This window comes from Panthera pardus, unplaced genomic scaffold (assembly GCF_024362965.1).
Source record: "Panthera pardus isolate Hobbes unplaced genomic scaffold, ASM2436296v1 HiC_scaffold_21, whole genome shotgun sequence".
Classification (NCBI taxonomy): domain Eukaryota; kingdom Metazoa; phylum Chordata; class Mammalia; order Carnivora; family Felidae; genus Panthera; species Panthera pardus.
In genome coordinates, this window is record NW_026526777.1 from 34,054,954 (window position 1) to 34,074,012 (window position 19,059).

Here is a 19,059-nt window from a genome sequence, read left to right on the forward strand (position 1 = left end):
AGCTGTCAGCACAGAGCCCGATGTGGGGTTCGAACCCATGAACAGTGAGATCATGACCTGAGCTGAAGTCAGACACAACTGACTGAGCCACCCAGGCCGCCCCAACAAATTTTTTAAAAAAGCAGAATTTTCGGGGTGCCTGAGTGGCTTAGTACGTTAAGCGTCCGACTTCAGCTCAGGTCATGATCTCACGGTCTGTGAGTTCAAGCCCCGCGTCGGGCTCTGTGCTGACAGCTCGGAGCCTGGAGCCTGCTTCGGATTCTGTGTCTCCCTCTCTCTCTCTGCCCCTCCCCTACTTGCACTCCGTCTCTCTGTCAAAAATAAACAAACATCAAAAAATAAATAAATTTTAAAAAAGCAGAATTTTCCACAAGAAATAGAATAGGGTATGGTTTTCCATTTTTGCAAATCTCTTCAAAATCTGGCTTAAAGGAAGATGTCTGGATTCAGTCGGTGGTGTTATCACACAATTTATAGTATCTGGATGATTTCACCATAGACTCATATGGATAAAAGTGAAAACAGATAATAATATTTTGATACTGTGAACTATCAATTTAGTGAATGGTTATACAATTGACTCTTGAAAAGCACAGGTTTTAACTGTTGTGGGTCCACTTACTTGTGGTTTTTTAACAGTACAGTATGGTAAATGTGTTTCTTCTTCCTTGTGGTTTTCTTAATAACATTTTCTTTTATCTACCTTGTTTAATTGTAAGAATACAGCATATACTACATATAACAAAAATATGTGTTAATCAACGTTTTATGTTCTTGGTAAGGCTCTGGTCAGTAGGAGCCTATTAGTAGTTAAGTTTGGGGGGAATCAAAAGATATGAGGAGTTTTAACTGCAGGGGATCAGTTCTAACCCTGATGTTGTTCAAGTGTCAAGAGTATTTATAAATTATAAAGCATTTCTCAACTAGCACTGTGTTTTATTTTTAATCACAAGCATATTTTCTCATTAAAGCATCAGCATCTCTTATGATGAGAACTTAGAATGGTCTTGCAGATAAACATAGGTATTTCATATAGGTATCTTTTGTAAGTATTTAAGAAAATGAGTTTTATGCTAAAAGTTCATGTCTATATTAATGGTTTGAATTTGGAAGAATACATTTTCTCACAGACACTTTCTTGTAAATGGATATTGGATTTATAGCCAGCTTGGAGAAATCATGTGTTAATGAATTTATTGAAGGCAGTTCATAGGACTTCACTAATGTTACCTTCATCTTTTCCTTTCCTTTTGCCTTTCATGTCCTTTTTTTTTTTTTTTTTTTTTCATTTTTTAAGGGATATTGTGTCTACCACCCCCAAAAATAGCAAATGGGAAATATACCAATAGTGGCAAGGAAGAATATGAATATAATGAAGTGGTAACTTACAGTTGTGATCAATCAAATGGACAAGATGCATATTCACTTATTGGAGAGAGCAGACTTGTTTGTACCGGAAATGGTGAATGGAGTGATAACCCTCCGCAGTGTAAAGGTAATACTTCCGTTTTCTTCCTTCTTCATTTGTAAATATGTTGGAAACCCTTGGTAGATACCTACCTACAAGTAAACAAAACAGCCCCATGTGCTCGTTCCTCCTGTTAAATTGGTTTCTAATTCAATTTAATACAGGTAAAATTGACTCAAAAATAGTTCTATTTATAGAGTTCCCCCGCCCTTACCCTACACATTCTTAGCATTCTAATTTATTTATTGTGAACTCCTCTGTGTATGCGTGAGTTAGGATTTTTCTTTTTTTCTTTTTTTTTTTTTTTGGGAGAAACATCAAAAAAACACAGCACACACTGGCTTAAAAATAACAATTTTCTCTTCTATTACAAGATGTTTGAGAGTTCGGGCTATAGGAAATGGTAGAATAAATTGTAAAAGACTACCCATCTCAAACAAGAATAACAAACCCTAGACAAAACATATTTAAAAATTAATGTATAAGGGTCTAGAGAGTGACATAATGCGGGGAGACACAGGAGGGGATTTGATTGTTAGAAGAAAGGGACCACTGAAGAGCAGTAAAATATTCATTCTGTTCAGGTACACATGGAACATTTTCTAATACCATATTCTATGCAATATGATAGTTAAAAATTTTTTTTAATTGAAATGATTCAGAGTGTAATATCAGATCACAATGGAATGAATGTAGAAATCAAAGGTATCTATAAAAGTCCCAAATATTTGAAAACGATGCAGGACACTTCTAACCAACCCATGAGTCAAAGGAGACGTCACAAGGAAAATTGCAAAATGTTTTGACTTGAATAAAAATGAAAAGACAACATATCAAAATCTCACTATTTGTGGGATACAGCAAAAGCATTACTTAGAAGGATATTTATAGCCTGAAATACTTATATTAGAAAAAAGTCTCAAACCCATGATCTAAGCTTCCACCATAAGAAACTAAAAAAGAAGAAATTAAGCTCATTATGACATTCTGGAAAAACCACCCCATAGGAATAGACAACAAATCATTGTTTGGTTGGTTGGTGAAGGTGGTTGTGGGGGTGGGAAGGGTTGATTCCAAAGCGGCATGAGGAAATGTTGGGGGGCAATGGAGCTTTTCTGTGTCTTTATTGTGGTAATTACATGATTATTCGCCTCTGTCAAACCTCATACAGCTGTCCGCTTAAGAGGACGAGCTTTGCTGTACGTAAATTATGTCTAGCCAGCATAACATAAGGAAAATTATTAGTGCAGTTAACAATAGTTTCGCACAACGGCGAAAAGATTAATTAATAGATTAATTCATAGATTCTGAAATGAATCTATCAGGTCATGAGCAGTAGTTTACTTCCCAAGAGGTGGAGTAGAATGGAAAACAGCAGAGCACGCTGGTATGAGGCTGACCTGTATTTCAGGCCTGTGTGCTTATATACGGGTTTACGATGTAAAATGTGCCTTTCGATCTCTGGCTTGCAGGCCAAGATGTTTGGAAAACACTGCCCTAACTCCACTGGCCTTTCTGTTTCTTGAACATCCCATTTGTGTATGTTGTTGCTACCTGAGCACTTTCTTTTTGGGTATCTTTGCATGGCTACTTGCTTTTCAACTTTTAAATCTGAACTCAAGTATTACCTTCTCAGAAAAGTCTTTCCTACCTTTCTAGAAAAGCAGGGTACTGCAGCCAGTGTCAGCATGACCTTTAAAAAAAAAAATACCTACAGCTGGCGCACCTGGGTGGCTCATTGGGTCAAGCATCTGACGCTTGATTTCAGCTCAGGTCATGATCCCAGGATTGTGGGATTGAGCCCCAAGTTGCTCAGCACTCAACCTGCTTAAGATTCTCCTCCTTTCTCTTCTGCTCATGCTCTCCTTCTCTCTAAAATAATAATAATAATAATAATAATAATAATAATAATAATAATAATAATTAATTAAAATTCCCGGAGCTAATGAGGATCAAAAGTTGCTCTTGAACTTGCCCTGGATTTGTATGTGGTGGTCAGACCTTTCTCAAAACCTGTCAGTAATGGAAAAAAAGTAGGAAAGTGAATAAACTCTAATGACAGTCTTTCTAGGTGGAAAAAAGTTACAGATTTCTCTAAATCCTTTTTCCTGGAATTAAAGTGTACATACACATAAAGATTTCTTGGGTATTTTTTTTTTTTTATTTTAATTAACACCTTGCCTTTCATTAGTTGTATGTTTCTTCCTGCTGGAAATGACTACTGTGCACTATTTTTCTTTTTTCTTTCTTTTTTTTTTTTTTTGGTCCTTTGTTGAAACAGCTTTCCATTGATTCTGGAGTTTCTTTGCTTTTCAGTGGTCATATGTCCACATCCTGAACCCGCCAATGGAAGACTGACGTCAGGATTTGGAAGAAAATTTACCTACAAAGCAACAGTTATGTTTACGTGCTCAGAGGGTTATTACTATAATGGAACCAACATAGCAGTCTGTGGCAGTAACAGCACTTGGGAGCCTGCAGCCCCAATGTGTTACAAAGGTACAATGGGTATCTGTTTCCTCCCCTCTCTCTCTTTTTTTGTAATTTTGTTTCTTTGACGTTTAATAACAATGACGCCAAAAATAGGTGCACGGTCGCAGTTCTAGTATTTGACTCTGCCTTATATTCAGTTCCATGACAGATGTATTACAGAATTCACGGAAGCATTCTGCTGCTGTGATCTTACCTGTTTTCCTAGGGTCTTTGCATGTTACGCTGTGATCTGATCCGTTTTCCTAGGGTCTTTGCATGTTACGTATGTCACACAGGTATATAAGTTTCTCTTGTATGGCTTTTTTGTGTGTAAAAATGAAGGGGAGGTGGGTGGGAGATGGGGTGAATGGATGACCGGCATTAAGGAGGGCATGCTTTGGGACAAGCACTGAGTGTCCTGCGTAAGAGGTGAATCCCTGGGTTCTACTCTTGAAGCCAAGACTACACTCACTGTATGTTAACTAACTTGAATTTAAATTAAAAAAAAAAATGAAAGATATAATTCACTTAAAAGAAAGCAGTAATTCGGGGGGAGGGGTGTACTAATCCAGTCTACATTATTTATTTATTTTTTTGTCAGTACTGATTCCTCTCAGTGCTAGTCCTCCGATTTTGAATCATTCAGATTTAGTTAACTTTCTGCTTATATTTTCCAAAAGTCTTTTAAATTCCTGGTGCAAATGCCAGCAATAACCCCAAGATTTGATGCATCTACATTATTTTGTTTTCCAGCGTCAACTCCTCCCAGTACAAAACCTCCAATTCCGAGTGTCTCAGGTTTAGTACCTTCCTGCTTATATTTTTCAAAACCTTCTAAATCTCTAACGCTTTACACACATTTATCATGTTTAGTAATGAAAGGAGGAAGAACGTATCGATAGCCATTTTAAGTTGTTAGCGATTCTAAAATTATTTGCCATAGTATGCAGATATAAACAGGTATGTAAACTTGGGCAAGTTATATAAACTTTAAATGTATTTACGTATTTGTAAAATGATTTTTTTTTTTTTTTTTTTTTTTTTTTTTTTGAGAGAGAGAGATAGAGCACTAGGGCTCAAGCAAGGAAGGGACAGAGAGAAGGGGAGGGAGAGAGAGAGTCCTAAGCAGGCTTTACTCTGTCAGCACAGAGCCCAATGCGGGGCTCGATCTCACCACCGTGAGATCATGACCTGAGCCTAAATCAAGTCAGACACTTGACCAACTGAGACACCCAGGAGCCCCTGCAAAATGATTTAATGCCTTCCTCAATGAGTGATGGTAAATGTTTAATGGAATTCATTTACTTTTTTTTTAATGTTTATTTTTGAGAGAGAGAGAGAAAGAGAGGGTTGGGGGGAGGGGCAGGGAAGGGGGGGACACAGAATCGGAAGCAGGCTCTAGGCTCTGAGCTGTCAGCACAGAGCCCAGTTGCGGGGCTCGAACTCATGAACCGTGAGATCATGACCTGAGCCGAAGTCTGATGCTCAACCCACCGAGCCACCCAGGCGCCCCTTAATGGGATTCATTTAAAACAGCACAGTGCCTGGCACATGGGAAGCTCCTAAAGGCAGCTTATATGACATCACTCAAATTAATATTAGTGAAAAGGAAGGCCCTTGGCTTCTGTTTTTTAACATGTACATATTCTGTGCTTTTGACTTTGATGTTTTACTCCTTTCAGAAGTGATCTGTTGGCTCCTTTAGGGTATCTTCCTGGTCCAGAACAATGTTTCAGTTGCTGGACTGCAACCAGTTTAGCTGAGGGTTTTGTTTCTTTTTGTTTATAGATGTGTGTGTGTGTGTATATATTATATATATTATTTATTTATATTTATATATTTATTTATATTTATATATTTATATATTTATTTATATTTATATATTTATTATATATATTAATAATATATAAGTATATATATAATATATATAGATAATATATATAATATATAAATAATATATATACATATGTGTGTGTGTATATATGTGTGTGTATATATATAAATAATATATATAAGTAATACATATATGTAAGTAATATATGTATAAATTATATATATATATATATATATATATATATATATATATATATACATATACACACACACATAATTATTTTGTAGCTCAGTTTAAACTGGGAAATTTCTGCTACCTCTAGAATTAAAGACCTGTATTTCCATCCCCCACCTCCATCAACCCTCCTCACCTCGTACACTCATTCTTTTTCTCTTTACTGGCATTTTTATTTGGCGATAGAAACTAAATTTCATAGTCACCGAAAGGCGGGAATAGTCTTTATTCGCTGAATCTTGCATGTTCTGCTAATGAGCTACTCTGCTTAAGAACCGAAAAGATTATTTTGCTAGGGTTGGAAGGAAATATCTTCCAGGGTTCAGAGTTGCTATCTCTGAACACATTATTTTTGTGATTTATTGCCAGTTAACTTCTGGGATTTCCATTTTAAAACACAAAGCTACAGCAAACGTGGTTACTATGCATACATTCTGATGGACTTGTGCAAATAGATACTTAGTTTAAATTCCCAGAAGTAGAATTACAAAGTTCAAGAAGTATGTATTTTTTTACATACTCTTTTTTACATAATCTTTTTAAAGTCAAAATCAAAATTAAATCCGTAGTTTTGTATTAATAAATTTGGTGAATTGAAACATTAATTTTTTCAGAATCCAAGCCTCCTCTTATGACTACGACTCCGGGTTCAAGCCATCCAGATTCAGATCATCCAGGTCCAACACTCTTTATCCTACTTACATTGTTAAGAGCTTTATAAGGCGATGCATTAAAAATGATGTCCTACATTAATTTGCATTTCCTTTGCTCGTTTTTCTACTAGGTTTCTACAATATTTTTCTCGATTGTAAATGAAAGCCCTGTTAATATGAAGTGAACAATTTTTTCCTGGGTTTTTTTCTTTGCTTTAATTTTACTAGTCAGTTCTTTTAAGATTTTTATACTCTTAGATGTAGATTGTTTTTCATAATTTTGTTTTTTAATTTTATTTTTATTTCAGAGAGAGAGAGAGCTCACGAGTAGGGGAGAGAGGGAGAGAGAGAGAGAGAGAGAGAGAGAGAGACGAGAATCTTTTTTATATGTAAATTTTTTTAGCATTTATTTATATTTGAGAGAGAGACAGTGTGAGAGCGGGAGAGGGGCAGAGAGACAGAGACAAAATCTGAAGCAGGTTCCAGGCTCTGAGCAGTCAGCACAGAGCCCGAAGTGGGGCTCGAACTCACAAGTCATGAGATCGTGACCTGAGATGAAGTCAGATGCTTAACCAACTGAGCCACCCAGGCGCCCCAAGAAAGAGCAAGAATCTTAAGCAGGCTCTTTTCTCAGTGCTGAGCCTGACAGGGGGCTCGAACCCACGACCCTGGGATCATGACATGAGCTGAAATCAAGAGTCGGACACTCCACCAACTGAGCCACCCAGGCACCTTACATCGTATAATTGTAATATATAAGTAGTATACAAATATAAGTTTATAAAATTTCAAACATTACAAAAGTATTTAGAGTAAAAGATTAGTTCTCATTCTCTTTCTCTAGTCTGTTACTTGAGTTAATCACTTAATAGTTTAGGGTATTTTTTCATCTATTTCTGTACATAAGCATCCTTTTATGTGTAGTTATACATACTTTGGTGCTTTTTTTTTTCTTTATTCTTAAATAAAAATGGCATCATGCTGTTTTTTCTGAAACTTGCACTTTTCCACTTCATGGATTGTGGTTGTATTTAGATGACTATATCCCATCCTTTTAATGGTGACTTTAAGATGTGCCAGAGTTGATATAACTATTCTCCTATCAGGGGTCTTTTATATATGAAGACGTTTTATATTAATAAGTAGTTGGATATATTGATCTCTTCTCTAATGGCTGTGTGTATTTTGTCTTCTTCATAAAAGCTTTAGGCCTTCCCCTCGCTGAAATCTATTAACCATGCATTCTGATTACTTTCTGTGCATTTAGATCATTGGTGCATCTGAAATCCACTGTGGTATATGGTGTGATGTAGGGCTCCTCTCTACTCCACCCACCCCTACCTGGTGGCAAAACAGCAACATTCATTGAATAAGTTGTTTTCTCTCCAACTCTTTTCAAGTGCCAATTTTTATTATATATTAAATTCATGGGTATCCTACACATCCTTCTGTGCCCTTGAACTCTATACACTCCTATGCCAGCACGAAAGCATTTTTTTTACTATGGGACTATGATATGTTTTAGTATCTGGCAGAGCACTTCATTTTCAGGAATGTTTAGACCATTCTGTATGTTAGTTTTTCGAGATAAACTTTTATTACCATTTTAGCCATTTTAAATGTACATTTCAGTGGCATTACGTGTATCCGCATTATTTGCCACCATCACTGCTATCTGTGCCTCCAAAACGTTTTCATCATCATCTCAAACTGAACCTTTATACCCATTAAACAATAACTCTCCATCCCTTCTCCCCCCCACCCCCCTTTAGCCCTGGTAACCACTATTCCACTTTCTGTCTTTACGCGATTTCACTATTGCAAATACCTCATAGAACTGGAGTCATTTCTAGCTTATTTCAGTTAGCCAGTGTATTCTGGCTTATTTCACTTAGCATAGTGTTTTATTTATTTATTTTTTTAAGATAATCTATTGTCAAGTTGGTGAACATACAGTGTATACAGTGTGCTCTTGGCTTGGGGGGTAGCACGGATCAGAACTGACTTCCTTTTCTGGCCGAATCCTATTCCGTTGTATTATGTACCATATTTGTTTATCCATTCATCTGTTGACCGATGCTTGGGTCGTTTCTGCCTTTTGGCTCTTCTGGATAACGTTCCTCTGAATAGTAGCACCTAACTGTCTGAGGCCCTTTTTTGCACTCTTGGTGGCTCATACACCTAGGAGTAAGGAGTACGATTGCTGGGTCATGTGCTGGTTCTGTGTCTACTGTTTTGAGGAGCAGTCCTGCCGTCGTCCACGGTGGCTGCGCCGTGTTGCATTCCCATGAGTGATGCACAGATATTCCAGTTTCTCCACCTCTTTGGCACCACCTGTTCTTTCCCGGATTTTGAGAGTAGCCATCCTAGCACACGCGAAGTGGCATCTCCTTGTGGCTTGTATTGAATTCCCTAATGGTTAGTGATTCATCATCTTTTTATATGTTTCTTGGTCTTTTGCAGATCTTCGGAGGAAGGTCTTTTCAAAGTCTTGGCCCATTTTTTCTTATTAAATATAATTTATTGTCAAATTGGTTTCCATACAACACCCAGTGCTCATCCCAACAGGTGCCCCCCTCCATGCCCATCGCCCTTTGCCCATTTTTTTAATTGGCTTGTTTTTTGTTACTGAGTTTTAGGAGTTCATTGTGTATATTGTGTATGGAGGTCTTATCAGGTGTATGATTTGCAGATGTTTTCTCTCATTCTGTGGATTGCCTTTTCACTATTGACAGTGTCCACAGATGGACAGAAGTCTTACATTTTCACGAAACCTAACTTTACCTATTTTTTTCTTTTGTTGCCTGCGCTTTTGGTATCACCTCCAAGCAATCATTGCCAGATCCAGCATCACAAAAGCGTGTTCTATATGTTTTCTTTGAAAAGTGTTACACTTGTAGCCCTATTTTAGTTTTCTGTGAGTTTTGAATTTTTGTGTGTAGTATAAAGTGAGGGTCCAACTTCATTCTTTTGTGTTTGGATATCCAGTTTTCTAAGAACCATTTGTTGAAAATTTTGCCCTTTCTCCATTAAATATTCCTAGCACCTTTGTGGGCAATCATTTGACCACAGACATGAGGGTTTATTCCTGGGCTTTCTATTCTGTTCCATTAGTCTTGTGTCTGTCTTTATGTCAGTACCACTCTGCTTGATTATTGTAGCTTTGTAGTAAATTTTAAAATCAGGAAGCGTCAGTCCTCTCAACTTTGCTCTTTTCTTTTCAAGATTATCTTGGGGGCACCTGGGTGAAGTCGGTTAAACGTCCGACTTTAGCTCAGGTCATGATCTCAAGGTTCGTGAGTTTGAGCCCCACATCGGGCTCTGTGCTGACAGCATGGAGCCCACTTCGAATCCTCTATCCCCTTCTCTCTCTGTCCCTCCTCTGCTTGTGCTCTCTCTGTCTCAAAAATAAACATTAAAAAAAAAAAAAAAAGAATATCTTGGCTATTCTTAGTCCCTTGAGATGCCATATGAATTATAGGTTAGTTTTTTCTGTTTCTGCAAAATGCATATTCAAGATGGTGATAGGGGTTGCATTTAATCTGTAGATTGCTTTGTGTAGTATGAACATTTTAATAATAGTCTTCTAATTCATGAACACGGGATGTCTTTCCATTTATTTATATCTTCAGTTTGTTTCAGCACCGTCTTGTAGTTTTCAGTGTATGAGTTTTTCGTCTTGTTTTATTCCTGAGCATTTTGTTCTTTTTTGATGCTATTGTAAATGGGATTTTCTTAATTTCCTTTTTGGATTGTTCATTGTTAGTGTATAGAAATACAACTGATTTTTGTGTGTTGGTTTTGTGCCCTGCAACTTTGCTGAATTCATTTATTCTAATAGGTGTGTGTGTGTGTGTGTGTGTGTGTGTGTGTGTGTGTGATAGAGAGAGAGAGAGAGAGAGAGAGAGAGAGAGAGAGAGAGAGATCCTTAAGACTTTTCTGTGTAAAGGTCACATCATGTGGAATAGAGATCATTTTAGTTCTTCCTTCCCAATTTGGATGCTTTTTATTTCTTTTTCTTGCCTAATTGCTCTGACTAGAACTTCTAATATTATGTTAAATAGTAAGTGGAAAACACAAGCATCTTGTCTTGTTCCTGATCTTAAGGGGAAAACTTTTCAGTTTTTGAGTAAGCTAATGATGGCGTTTTCATAAATGGCCTTTATCACAATGGTGTCTCCTTCTATTGCAGATCAACATCGAAATAGTTTATTAAGCCCCCCCCACATTTTTCCTTTTAAGTGGAATCCCATTGAATCCATAGGCTAACTATGATGCAGTTGCTTGTTATACCATAGAATATTATCACAGGAAATGTTACTGAATAGGAAGAATACTAATAATATACAAATTTATGATATATTATGATACTACTTTTAATGGGAAACATTTAACATAGTTTACATAAGGAAAATGAAATTACAAGGGTTTTTATACAAAAGCGAGAAATCAAAACCTCTAAATTTGGAGGCCTTTAAGCTTTATTATTTTCTTTTTTTTTTTTCTTTTTAACTTATTTCCATTTTTTTCCCCCCTAGGAGCTCCCACTACACCACCATCTGGAGACGTTAATACTTTAGGTACTGTTTTGGTTATTGATTGCTTTGTATTATGAGACCCTAGAGTTCTACGTGTAAATATCATATTTCAGTTATGTGTAGATAAGAAAGAGCATGTCACAAATTGGTAATATGTCACATTTGGAGTTATTTTGATAGTGCAGATATGATGACAGATGTAAGCAGTATATGTAGATACATGTATACAGTATAGTTTTTAAGAGCTGTCCCCAAATAGGATTCCTAGTAGGGTGAGGTCACTTTCTTAAATACTATGATTATATGTAGGTTAAAATACATACAACATAACTTGCTGTTCATGGGGTAGTGTTATTTTTTTTGTGGCAATTTGGAGATAAAGTTTCTTTCTACTTGTACCTTGTATACATAAGCCTTAAAATGCTACAGGTTGGGTTAGTTTTTTTCTGTTACAGGCTGGTATGGCAAACTTGACATAGGCTCGCATGGTTCACACAATGTATGTTAAAGAAAATGAAGAAAAAGCTATAGTTGCGACAGTTAAATGGAAATATAAAGGTTTCTTGATAAGTAAATGAGAAATGCCTATTACTTTTATTTATATTAGACTAGTAAGTAAGGCTAACCTTTTTATAACTCTTTAGGCTTGTTGTATTTTCCCTCTGAACACTGTAGTCAGACCGTCATTGTACCAGTAAAACCAGTGCCATCCTAAGATGGTAAACGCTTCCTAATATTTTATGAAATGAAAAGAACAGATGTAAACATGACATTTTATGCTCTGACTTCCAGAACTTTAATATAAGTAATGGCAGTCCACAAGCCGAGGTACTCCTGACATCATTTCTAAGAATTAAGATTTTGTAGTATGATTTATTGCTCTCTGGGTAGTCAACAATGCATGTTTAAGTCTCTATACATTATTTTCATCTATGTGCCCTGGTGTTTCATTTACATATGTAGAATCTCCTTGGTAATTAGGATTATGTCTTACTTTTTTTAGGGGGTAGAGGATCAGGAGGGGTTGATGATAAAATATTATTTTGAAGATTCTGAAACTAACATCCTTGTTTGTGATACATGAGTAGAGATTTATTTATGACCCAGTCCACAGAGCCCATTTTGGTGGAAAAAATACAAATTCCTAACAAAATCATAAATGATAGGATGAGTACTGATTCAAGTAAACCAACTATAATGGGGTAATACATTTTAAAGCAATTTCCCTCTGATCTACTGAATTCTTAGTTGTCCTAGTAAGCTTTACGAAATAACCTGATACGGCAACGACAGCACAAAACAATGAAAAGTTAGGTTCCTCTGAAGAGTCTTACAAGGTGGACCCTGGATGTGGGATCAGAGTCCAAGGGCTCTGTGATCGGAATGATCTGGACACAGTAGCAGTCGTGCTAAAACTAGACTGAGGAACTCTTTCTTTGCTGTCGTGTATAATCTGAGCAAGATTAAATGCGACTACTCTCTGGGTCCCTTGTGTGCTCAATTATCTTCAAACTGTTCTCATTTTTTTCTCAGGCAAAGGAATCATTGCTGTGATTGTCATTGTTGTTCGTAAGTAGCCCAAACTTGATGTTACTTAAATAAAAATAATACTGTGAGCAAGTGCATTTTTTAATGTATGCAGTTAAGTTGTTTTTAATTTAACTTTCCAATTTCTATAGTTTTTATAGCTTGAAGTGAAGTACACCAGTCTAGAACGGTCTGACTTTGTATATAATACACTATGTTTTGTTGGTGAATGTATATTCTTTTATATTCCACTTGTCCACTTAGTAACAAACCTAAATACTCCATGTGTTTTCAGGGTGATGAGTCATGACTCTGCGTCCCAAATATGCTTTGGGTACTTTTCTAAACTAAGCAAGGATTCTTCCCTGACTTACTGTGGACTGTTCACGAACTTCTGATAGTGAAGAGTCTAGACGGAATATGAATATATATGTGCTTAAATGAAGTAGCATTTTCTGACCACTGAAATGTAACCAACACTTACTTACTTCTGCTGCTACAGTTTGAATCTTGGCAATTAGTTCTCAGAGTTACATGTCATTTGTTTCTGGTTTCTTGCAGTTGCTGGCATTGTATTCCTTTGCTGCCTCCTGGTCATATTTTATCGACACAAGAAGAAAGGGTAAATTAAAGGACATTTCTTCTAACTTCCGGTCCTTCTCACTCCTCACCTACGTGTGCGCAGCATTTGCACCTGTGCCTGTGCCATCTCTCCCTAAGCTGAGCCCGCATCGGTGTGCCCTGCCAGTCGCAGCTGTTTACTAACAATATTTTAGGCTGCTTTTCCTGTCCTGGCGGCCAGAGCGACCTGCGCAGACTTGCTTCGTCTGTTATGACTTCACGAAAAATTTCTGTGGGGTGGGACTTGAGGTTTAAGTTCTATAGCAAATCACGGAGTGTTACGGGGCCTTCCCCACCCAGCTTCCCCCTATTTCCTAAATTGGACCGGGGGCCAAGATGAAACTTAGAACAGTTCACTGTGGAGACTCGGACAGTTGTATTCAGTGGAGTTTTTACGATGAAAGTTTCCATTTGTCCGGAGAAGTTAGGGAATTGTTAGAAGCTGTGCAGGTGTCTCTTTCGAATACCCAGTTTGATTTCTTTTCCTTTAGAGCTGTTACTTACACTTGTTAAACCGGGGAGTGAAAAGCAGCAGTGTTTGATTTCCCTCTTTTGTTCTCTCAATTTACTAGGTTGCAGTAAAACTGTTGGGGATAAACTTAACATTACTAAGGGGTAAGATTTACAAAGCACCTTCTTATTTAACTTTATCTGTGTTTTAATCTATAAAAATGAAAAGCAGGGGATCTTAAAATAGAAAAAAAAATACAAGTATATATCTTCTGAGCAGAATAGGATGTTTAAACATCAAACAAATCTTAATGAAATAATTTACAATTTATGAAAGACTTGGAATAAATCCTGGAGCATAGACCAAATTAGGTGCTTTGCAATTTTTAAACTTTAGTGATTTATTTTTTTCCCTGTTGCTTTGAAAATACCTTTGAAATCAAACTAATAATTTTAAGACTTTTGGTATTCATAGTTTTTTGATACAGTTTCTCTTTATATTAATCATCTGGTTTGGAATATGTAATAAAAGAACATTCTTTACGCATAAAGAGCTCAACTTTTAAATTTTTTTTTTTTTTTTAACGTTTATTTATTTTTGAGACAGAGAGACAGAGCATGAACGGGGGAGGGGCAGAGAGAGAGGGAGACACAGAATCCAAAACAGGCTCCAGGCTCTGAGCTGTCAGCACAGAGCCCGACATGGGGCTCGAACTCACGGAGTGTGAGATCATGACCTGAGCCGAAGTCGGCCGCTTAACCGACTGAGCCACCCAGGCGCCCCAAGAGCTCAACTTTTAAAACAAAGTACCGCAGTGCCTTCACTTGAATCTTCAGTCTAATATTTGTAGAACATATGATATGCATATTTGATTTCTCAATCAGCAGTATATTTTTAAAATTGTACATACACAGCACTCTGAGTAGGAAATACTGTCGTGGAATGTTTTTGCAAGTCCAAAATGTTTGTATAGAAATAGCTTCTCACAATAACAAATCAAAATAGCCCTCTGGGGGCATGTGGGTGGCTCAGTATTAAGCCTCCCACTCTTGATTTCGGCTCAGGTCATGATCTCACAAGCCCCGGGTCGGGCTCCAAGCTAAGCACGGAGCCTGTTTGGGATTCTCTCTCTCCCTCCCTTCCTCTCTCTACCCCTCCCCTGCTCCCTCATGCTCTCAAAATAAATATTTAAAAAAAAAAAAAAAACAAAAAACCCTAAAATAAATAGCTCTCTGCTCCTTATTTTACTTACTTTACTATTTACAATGACAATCAAAATACGTGTAGATTCCTTAACAAGTATTAATGATACTCTCTCTAGCCACCATTAATGGATTTTTTAAAGTTGAACAATTGAGCATTGTACCCCAGATGAAAGATTCAGTGACATTAGTGATCTGAGATTCCATGTCTAATGAGCCCCCGGCGATGTTGCTGCCAGCCGGGGCGACACTCTGAGTTACCAAGTGTAGGTTATTAGTGATGCACCCATAGTCTTGAAATTGGAAGAAATGCCATCAAACATAAAGGTGAAATTTCCTCCTGTTTAAGATAATTGAATTTTCAAAAGGTACCACATCTATGTGTATGTTTTTAAAAAGTGCGTGGGCTAAAGTTTGCCTTTATGTTGCTTTTCTTTAAAAAGAAAGAAAGAGAAAGAAAGAAAAAGAAAGAAAGAAAGAAAGAAAGAAAGAAAGAAAGAAAGAAAGAAAAAGAAAGAAAAGAAAAAAGAAAGAAAGAAAGAAAGAAAGAAAGAGAAAAGAAAGAAAGAAAGAAACAAAGTAAAGATTTCTATTATATCCTTTGCACTGTTTAATGTCCTTCATCTGTTCCCCTGAAACGGAGCGTTGTCGCCTTAGAAACTTCCTTACAAGACTATGAAACGTAGGCAGTTCCTTGTCTATTTCTAGGCAGGTAAGAACTCTGGAAGCAGGGCACTAGGCACAGATAGTCCCAAATGGCTGCTAAAACTTGGTACAAAACAGATTTTGATGTAAACTTGTATTTATGATGACCTGGGAACACCGTTACCCTCCTGCAGCCTCCATCCCAAAGTACACAAATAGTGTAAGTAGTCATTTTTTTTTTCAACGTTTTTTTTTTTTTTTTTGGGGGGGACAGAGAGAGACAGAGCATGAACGGGGGAGGGGCAGAGAGAGAGGGAGACACAGAATCGGAAACAGGCTCCAGGCTCCGAGCCATCAGCCCAGAGCCTGACGCGGGGCTCGAACTCACGGACCGCGAGATCGTGACCTGGCTGAAGTCGGACGCTTAACCGACTGCGCCACCCAGGCGCCCCAGTAGTCATTTTTCAGATCGATGGACAGATCCCTAAATTACGTGATGAAAAGTGGCCCCCGGTTGGAGTGTTCTGCTAGGGTTGCGTAGTCTCAGCTGGGAATAGAACGGGATCCCAGAGCCTCGGAAATGCACCTTCTCCTGCCGGTTGCCTTTAACTAATTTGCTCCCCTCTCCAGTCTTGGAATCCGCAGCCCTTGCCCTGTGTCTTGCTATTGCTCGAGTTCTGTTTTGCTTGTCGTGACTGTGTGGTTCTAGAAAACATGCCATTTGTTGACATCAGTGTTCTCATGCACGTGTTTCATAAATGCATGGTTTTCTTGCGTCCGGTTAAATCATCCCTGGATAAGTGAGAGTTGGCTTAAATCCAGTCGACTCATATACATACTTTATGTATTTTATCACCTGTGACTAAATCGTTTCTCCTTTATTTCCGTTAAGGATATTTATTATTTGGTATAACTTAAACCTGTTTTTAATGTTATATTAACAATGACTGACCCACTAACTTTGTAACTTTTTTTTACATTTTTTAAAAACTTGCACTTCTTAAGCTGTCCGTGCTTAAGTGAATGTTACACAACATTTTGGGATGTACTACATAGAGTGGCCAGATCAGGTGGTGGGGAGTATAGTGACATGGGGGAAAAAACCCAAAAGATCAAATTAACTTGAACATTGTTCTACTTGGCTCTCGAATTCTGGAGCTGTAAACTTCAAAAAATTGTATAAATAACAAAGGATGCTGTAGTTAGTTGAGAGCAAACTTTAGATCCATCCCAGGAAAATGGGATGTTACGTAGTAAGTTTTACAGAGGTCTTTCCGCGGGGTGAAAACAGATGTGCCGCAGGGAGAAACTGTACTCGATGCAAAAGTCAGGATGCATCTGAAAATGTCTGGCTTGTCCTAAAATTGATTGCTAAGATAATGTTTAATATATGCTCTGTGTATTCCCTCTAAATCTAAGATGTGAGAGACAAGGGCCGTTTGTCCTCACACAGTCTTACTCTATGGGAGAGAGTTTACATTGTTCGTATCAGGCTAATTGGTTTTAGAGGTAAACAGATTGCACAGAAATTCCGAATCAGTTCATCTGCCAGACGATCTGTAAGATGTCAACATTAGAGTAGCTCCCTGCACCTAATTCCTGTTTCAGATTCCTAAAGGAGAATCAGAAAAGTCGTACTTTGTGACTCTGATTGTCAGCCCTACTTCCATTCTCTTTGTCATTCATTTTATCCCACCTGTTGTGCCATTCTGCTTCCTTTTGGTTTGTTGTGACTATTTTATTCAGCATTTTCCCTTCCTCTGTTCAGCACATACCAAACTGGTGAGAGCCACAGAGAAGTAAAATTAAATTCTCTCTGAGAAGAAGAGATGAGAGAAAGGTTTGCTTTTATCATTAAAAGGTACCTGCTTCTGTATGTTTCTTTTCAGAGATACCCTTTCTAGAATAGAAAATACCCAATGACTATTTAGATATCAGTACCTTGAACTAAGATATGGTGGCTTTAGTAAACATCAGGGGGAACACTTAGATTCCTGTTCCCTTTGCTAAATTATTGGTCTTTATACCACTCCTGTTTTAAAAGTAAAAACAAAAAAATACATACTGGCAGACTTTTACTTTGACGTAGGCTCCAACTGAGTAATGTCCCCATTGTCCTTTTATTAGACTATCTAGCTTCCTTGACCTCATAGTAGCTGTGAATCCAAAATGCAGACATTTTTTTAGCCCAGTGGGAAATTATCCTAGAATCTTATTATTTTAAGTGTAGGGAGGAAAAATACCCCTTTTCAGAAACTTAAATACATTTTACTTAAGCTTGTAAATGCATTCAATTTTTTTTAATGTTTTTAAATTTATTTTTGAGAGAGAGAGCTAGAACGTGAGCGGGGGAGGGGCAGAGAGACAGAGAGACCCAGAATCTGAAGCAGGCTCCAGGCTCTGAGCTGTTAGCGCAGAGCCTGATGTGGGGCTCAAACTCACAAGCAGTGAAATCATAACCTGAGCCAAATTTGGACGTTTAACCAACTGAGCCACCCAGGCACCCCGCAATTTCAACTTGTAAATATTAATTCTGTAAAGACATTTATGTTTTCCTTTACCAGAATATTTTTAGCATAGGAGAGAGAAACCAACAACAAAAATCCTAGATTTTGGAAAATGATGAATTGCGTTGCCTTAGACCCTTCGAGCCCCACTGCCCTGTGTCTGAGTGAAATGAAGTGTTCTTCTATTTGTGCCAGAATGTGTGTCTGCATAGCCAGGAAGAGAGCAGATACGTATCCCACCCACTCACAATGTGAGGTGCTCCTCTCCCTTACGGTCTAGAGTTTGGGAGCAGACTGTGTCAAAGCCAACAGGAAGGGCAGTTTCTTGGTAAAAGCAGAGTGGTGTCTTGGGTCACACACAGCAGCAAAGGGCAAGACAAGACATAGGAACTAGAACTGGCAGCCGAGGCCTACCCAGCCCAGTGTATCTTCCTGGTCCCAGAATTCCTCTGAGGCTAAAGCCAACCAGGAAGGGAGATTTCAGTCTGTCGTGAGCTTTACGGTGTCTGTGAACACCTGAAGGTAATCTAATGGATGCTGAAGATAACGTGAACTTTCTGTGATTAGTAATCCAGTGTTAGATTTTCACCGTCTTGAAATAGCTTCGTTGTTACGCCAAATAAATGTGTCTTACAATGTAGGAGAGTCTTTTTGATCTTTCTCCCGTATCGGATTCTGTTTAAAATTCCATCAGAAGAGGATATGCCACTCCCACACCCACAAAAGGAGTTTTGACTCCAAAAAACTAGAAAACGAGAGCAGTCGTGGAGAATTCAGTGACAGTCCTGACCCACAATCGAAAGACGCTCCCCGTCGCCCTCAGGAAGTGGCTCTATGACGAGTGTAGTTCGGTGACGGTGGTGGCTCCCAGGACGGCCTCCCCCACAAGGAGAAACGGGAGGGGATC

General features: G+C 37.9%; 1 protein-coding gene and 1 long non-coding RNA gene across 2 annotated transcripts in view; one reads left to right on the forward strand and one right to left on the reverse strand.

Annotated features, from left to right (window-relative positions):
* LOC109255263 (membrane cofactor protein) overlaps positions 1 to 19,059 on the forward strand; it is a 36,621-nt gene that overhangs the window by 15,913 nt on the left and 1,649 nt on the right. The window contains exons 5-11 of the mRNA XM_019429821.2: positions 1,298 to 1,495; positions 3,785 to 3,967; positions 4,694 to 4,738; positions 6,623 to 6,685; positions 11,200 to 11,241; positions 12,733 to 12,768; positions 13,288 to 13,348. Coding sequence (XP_019285366.2) covers positions 1,298 to 1,495; positions 3,785 to 3,967; positions 4,694 to 4,738; positions 6,623 to 6,685; positions 11,200 to 11,241; positions 12,733 to 12,768; positions 13,288 to 13,348 — 628 coding nt within the window. The remainder of the gene's footprint in view (positions 1 to 1,297; positions 1,496 to 3,784; positions 3,968 to 4,693; positions 4,739 to 6,622; positions 6,686 to 11,199; positions 11,242 to 12,732; positions 12,769 to 13,287; positions 13,349 to 19,059) is intronic.
* LOC128778836 (uncharacterized) lies at positions 9,969 to 14,913 on the reverse strand. The gene is made up of 2 exons (XR_008424614.1): positions 14,571 to 14,913; positions 9,969 to 14,335 (listed from the first exon to the last, which is right to left on the reverse strand). It is a non-coding gene; the product is annotated as an uncharacterized LOC128778836 (long non-coding RNA).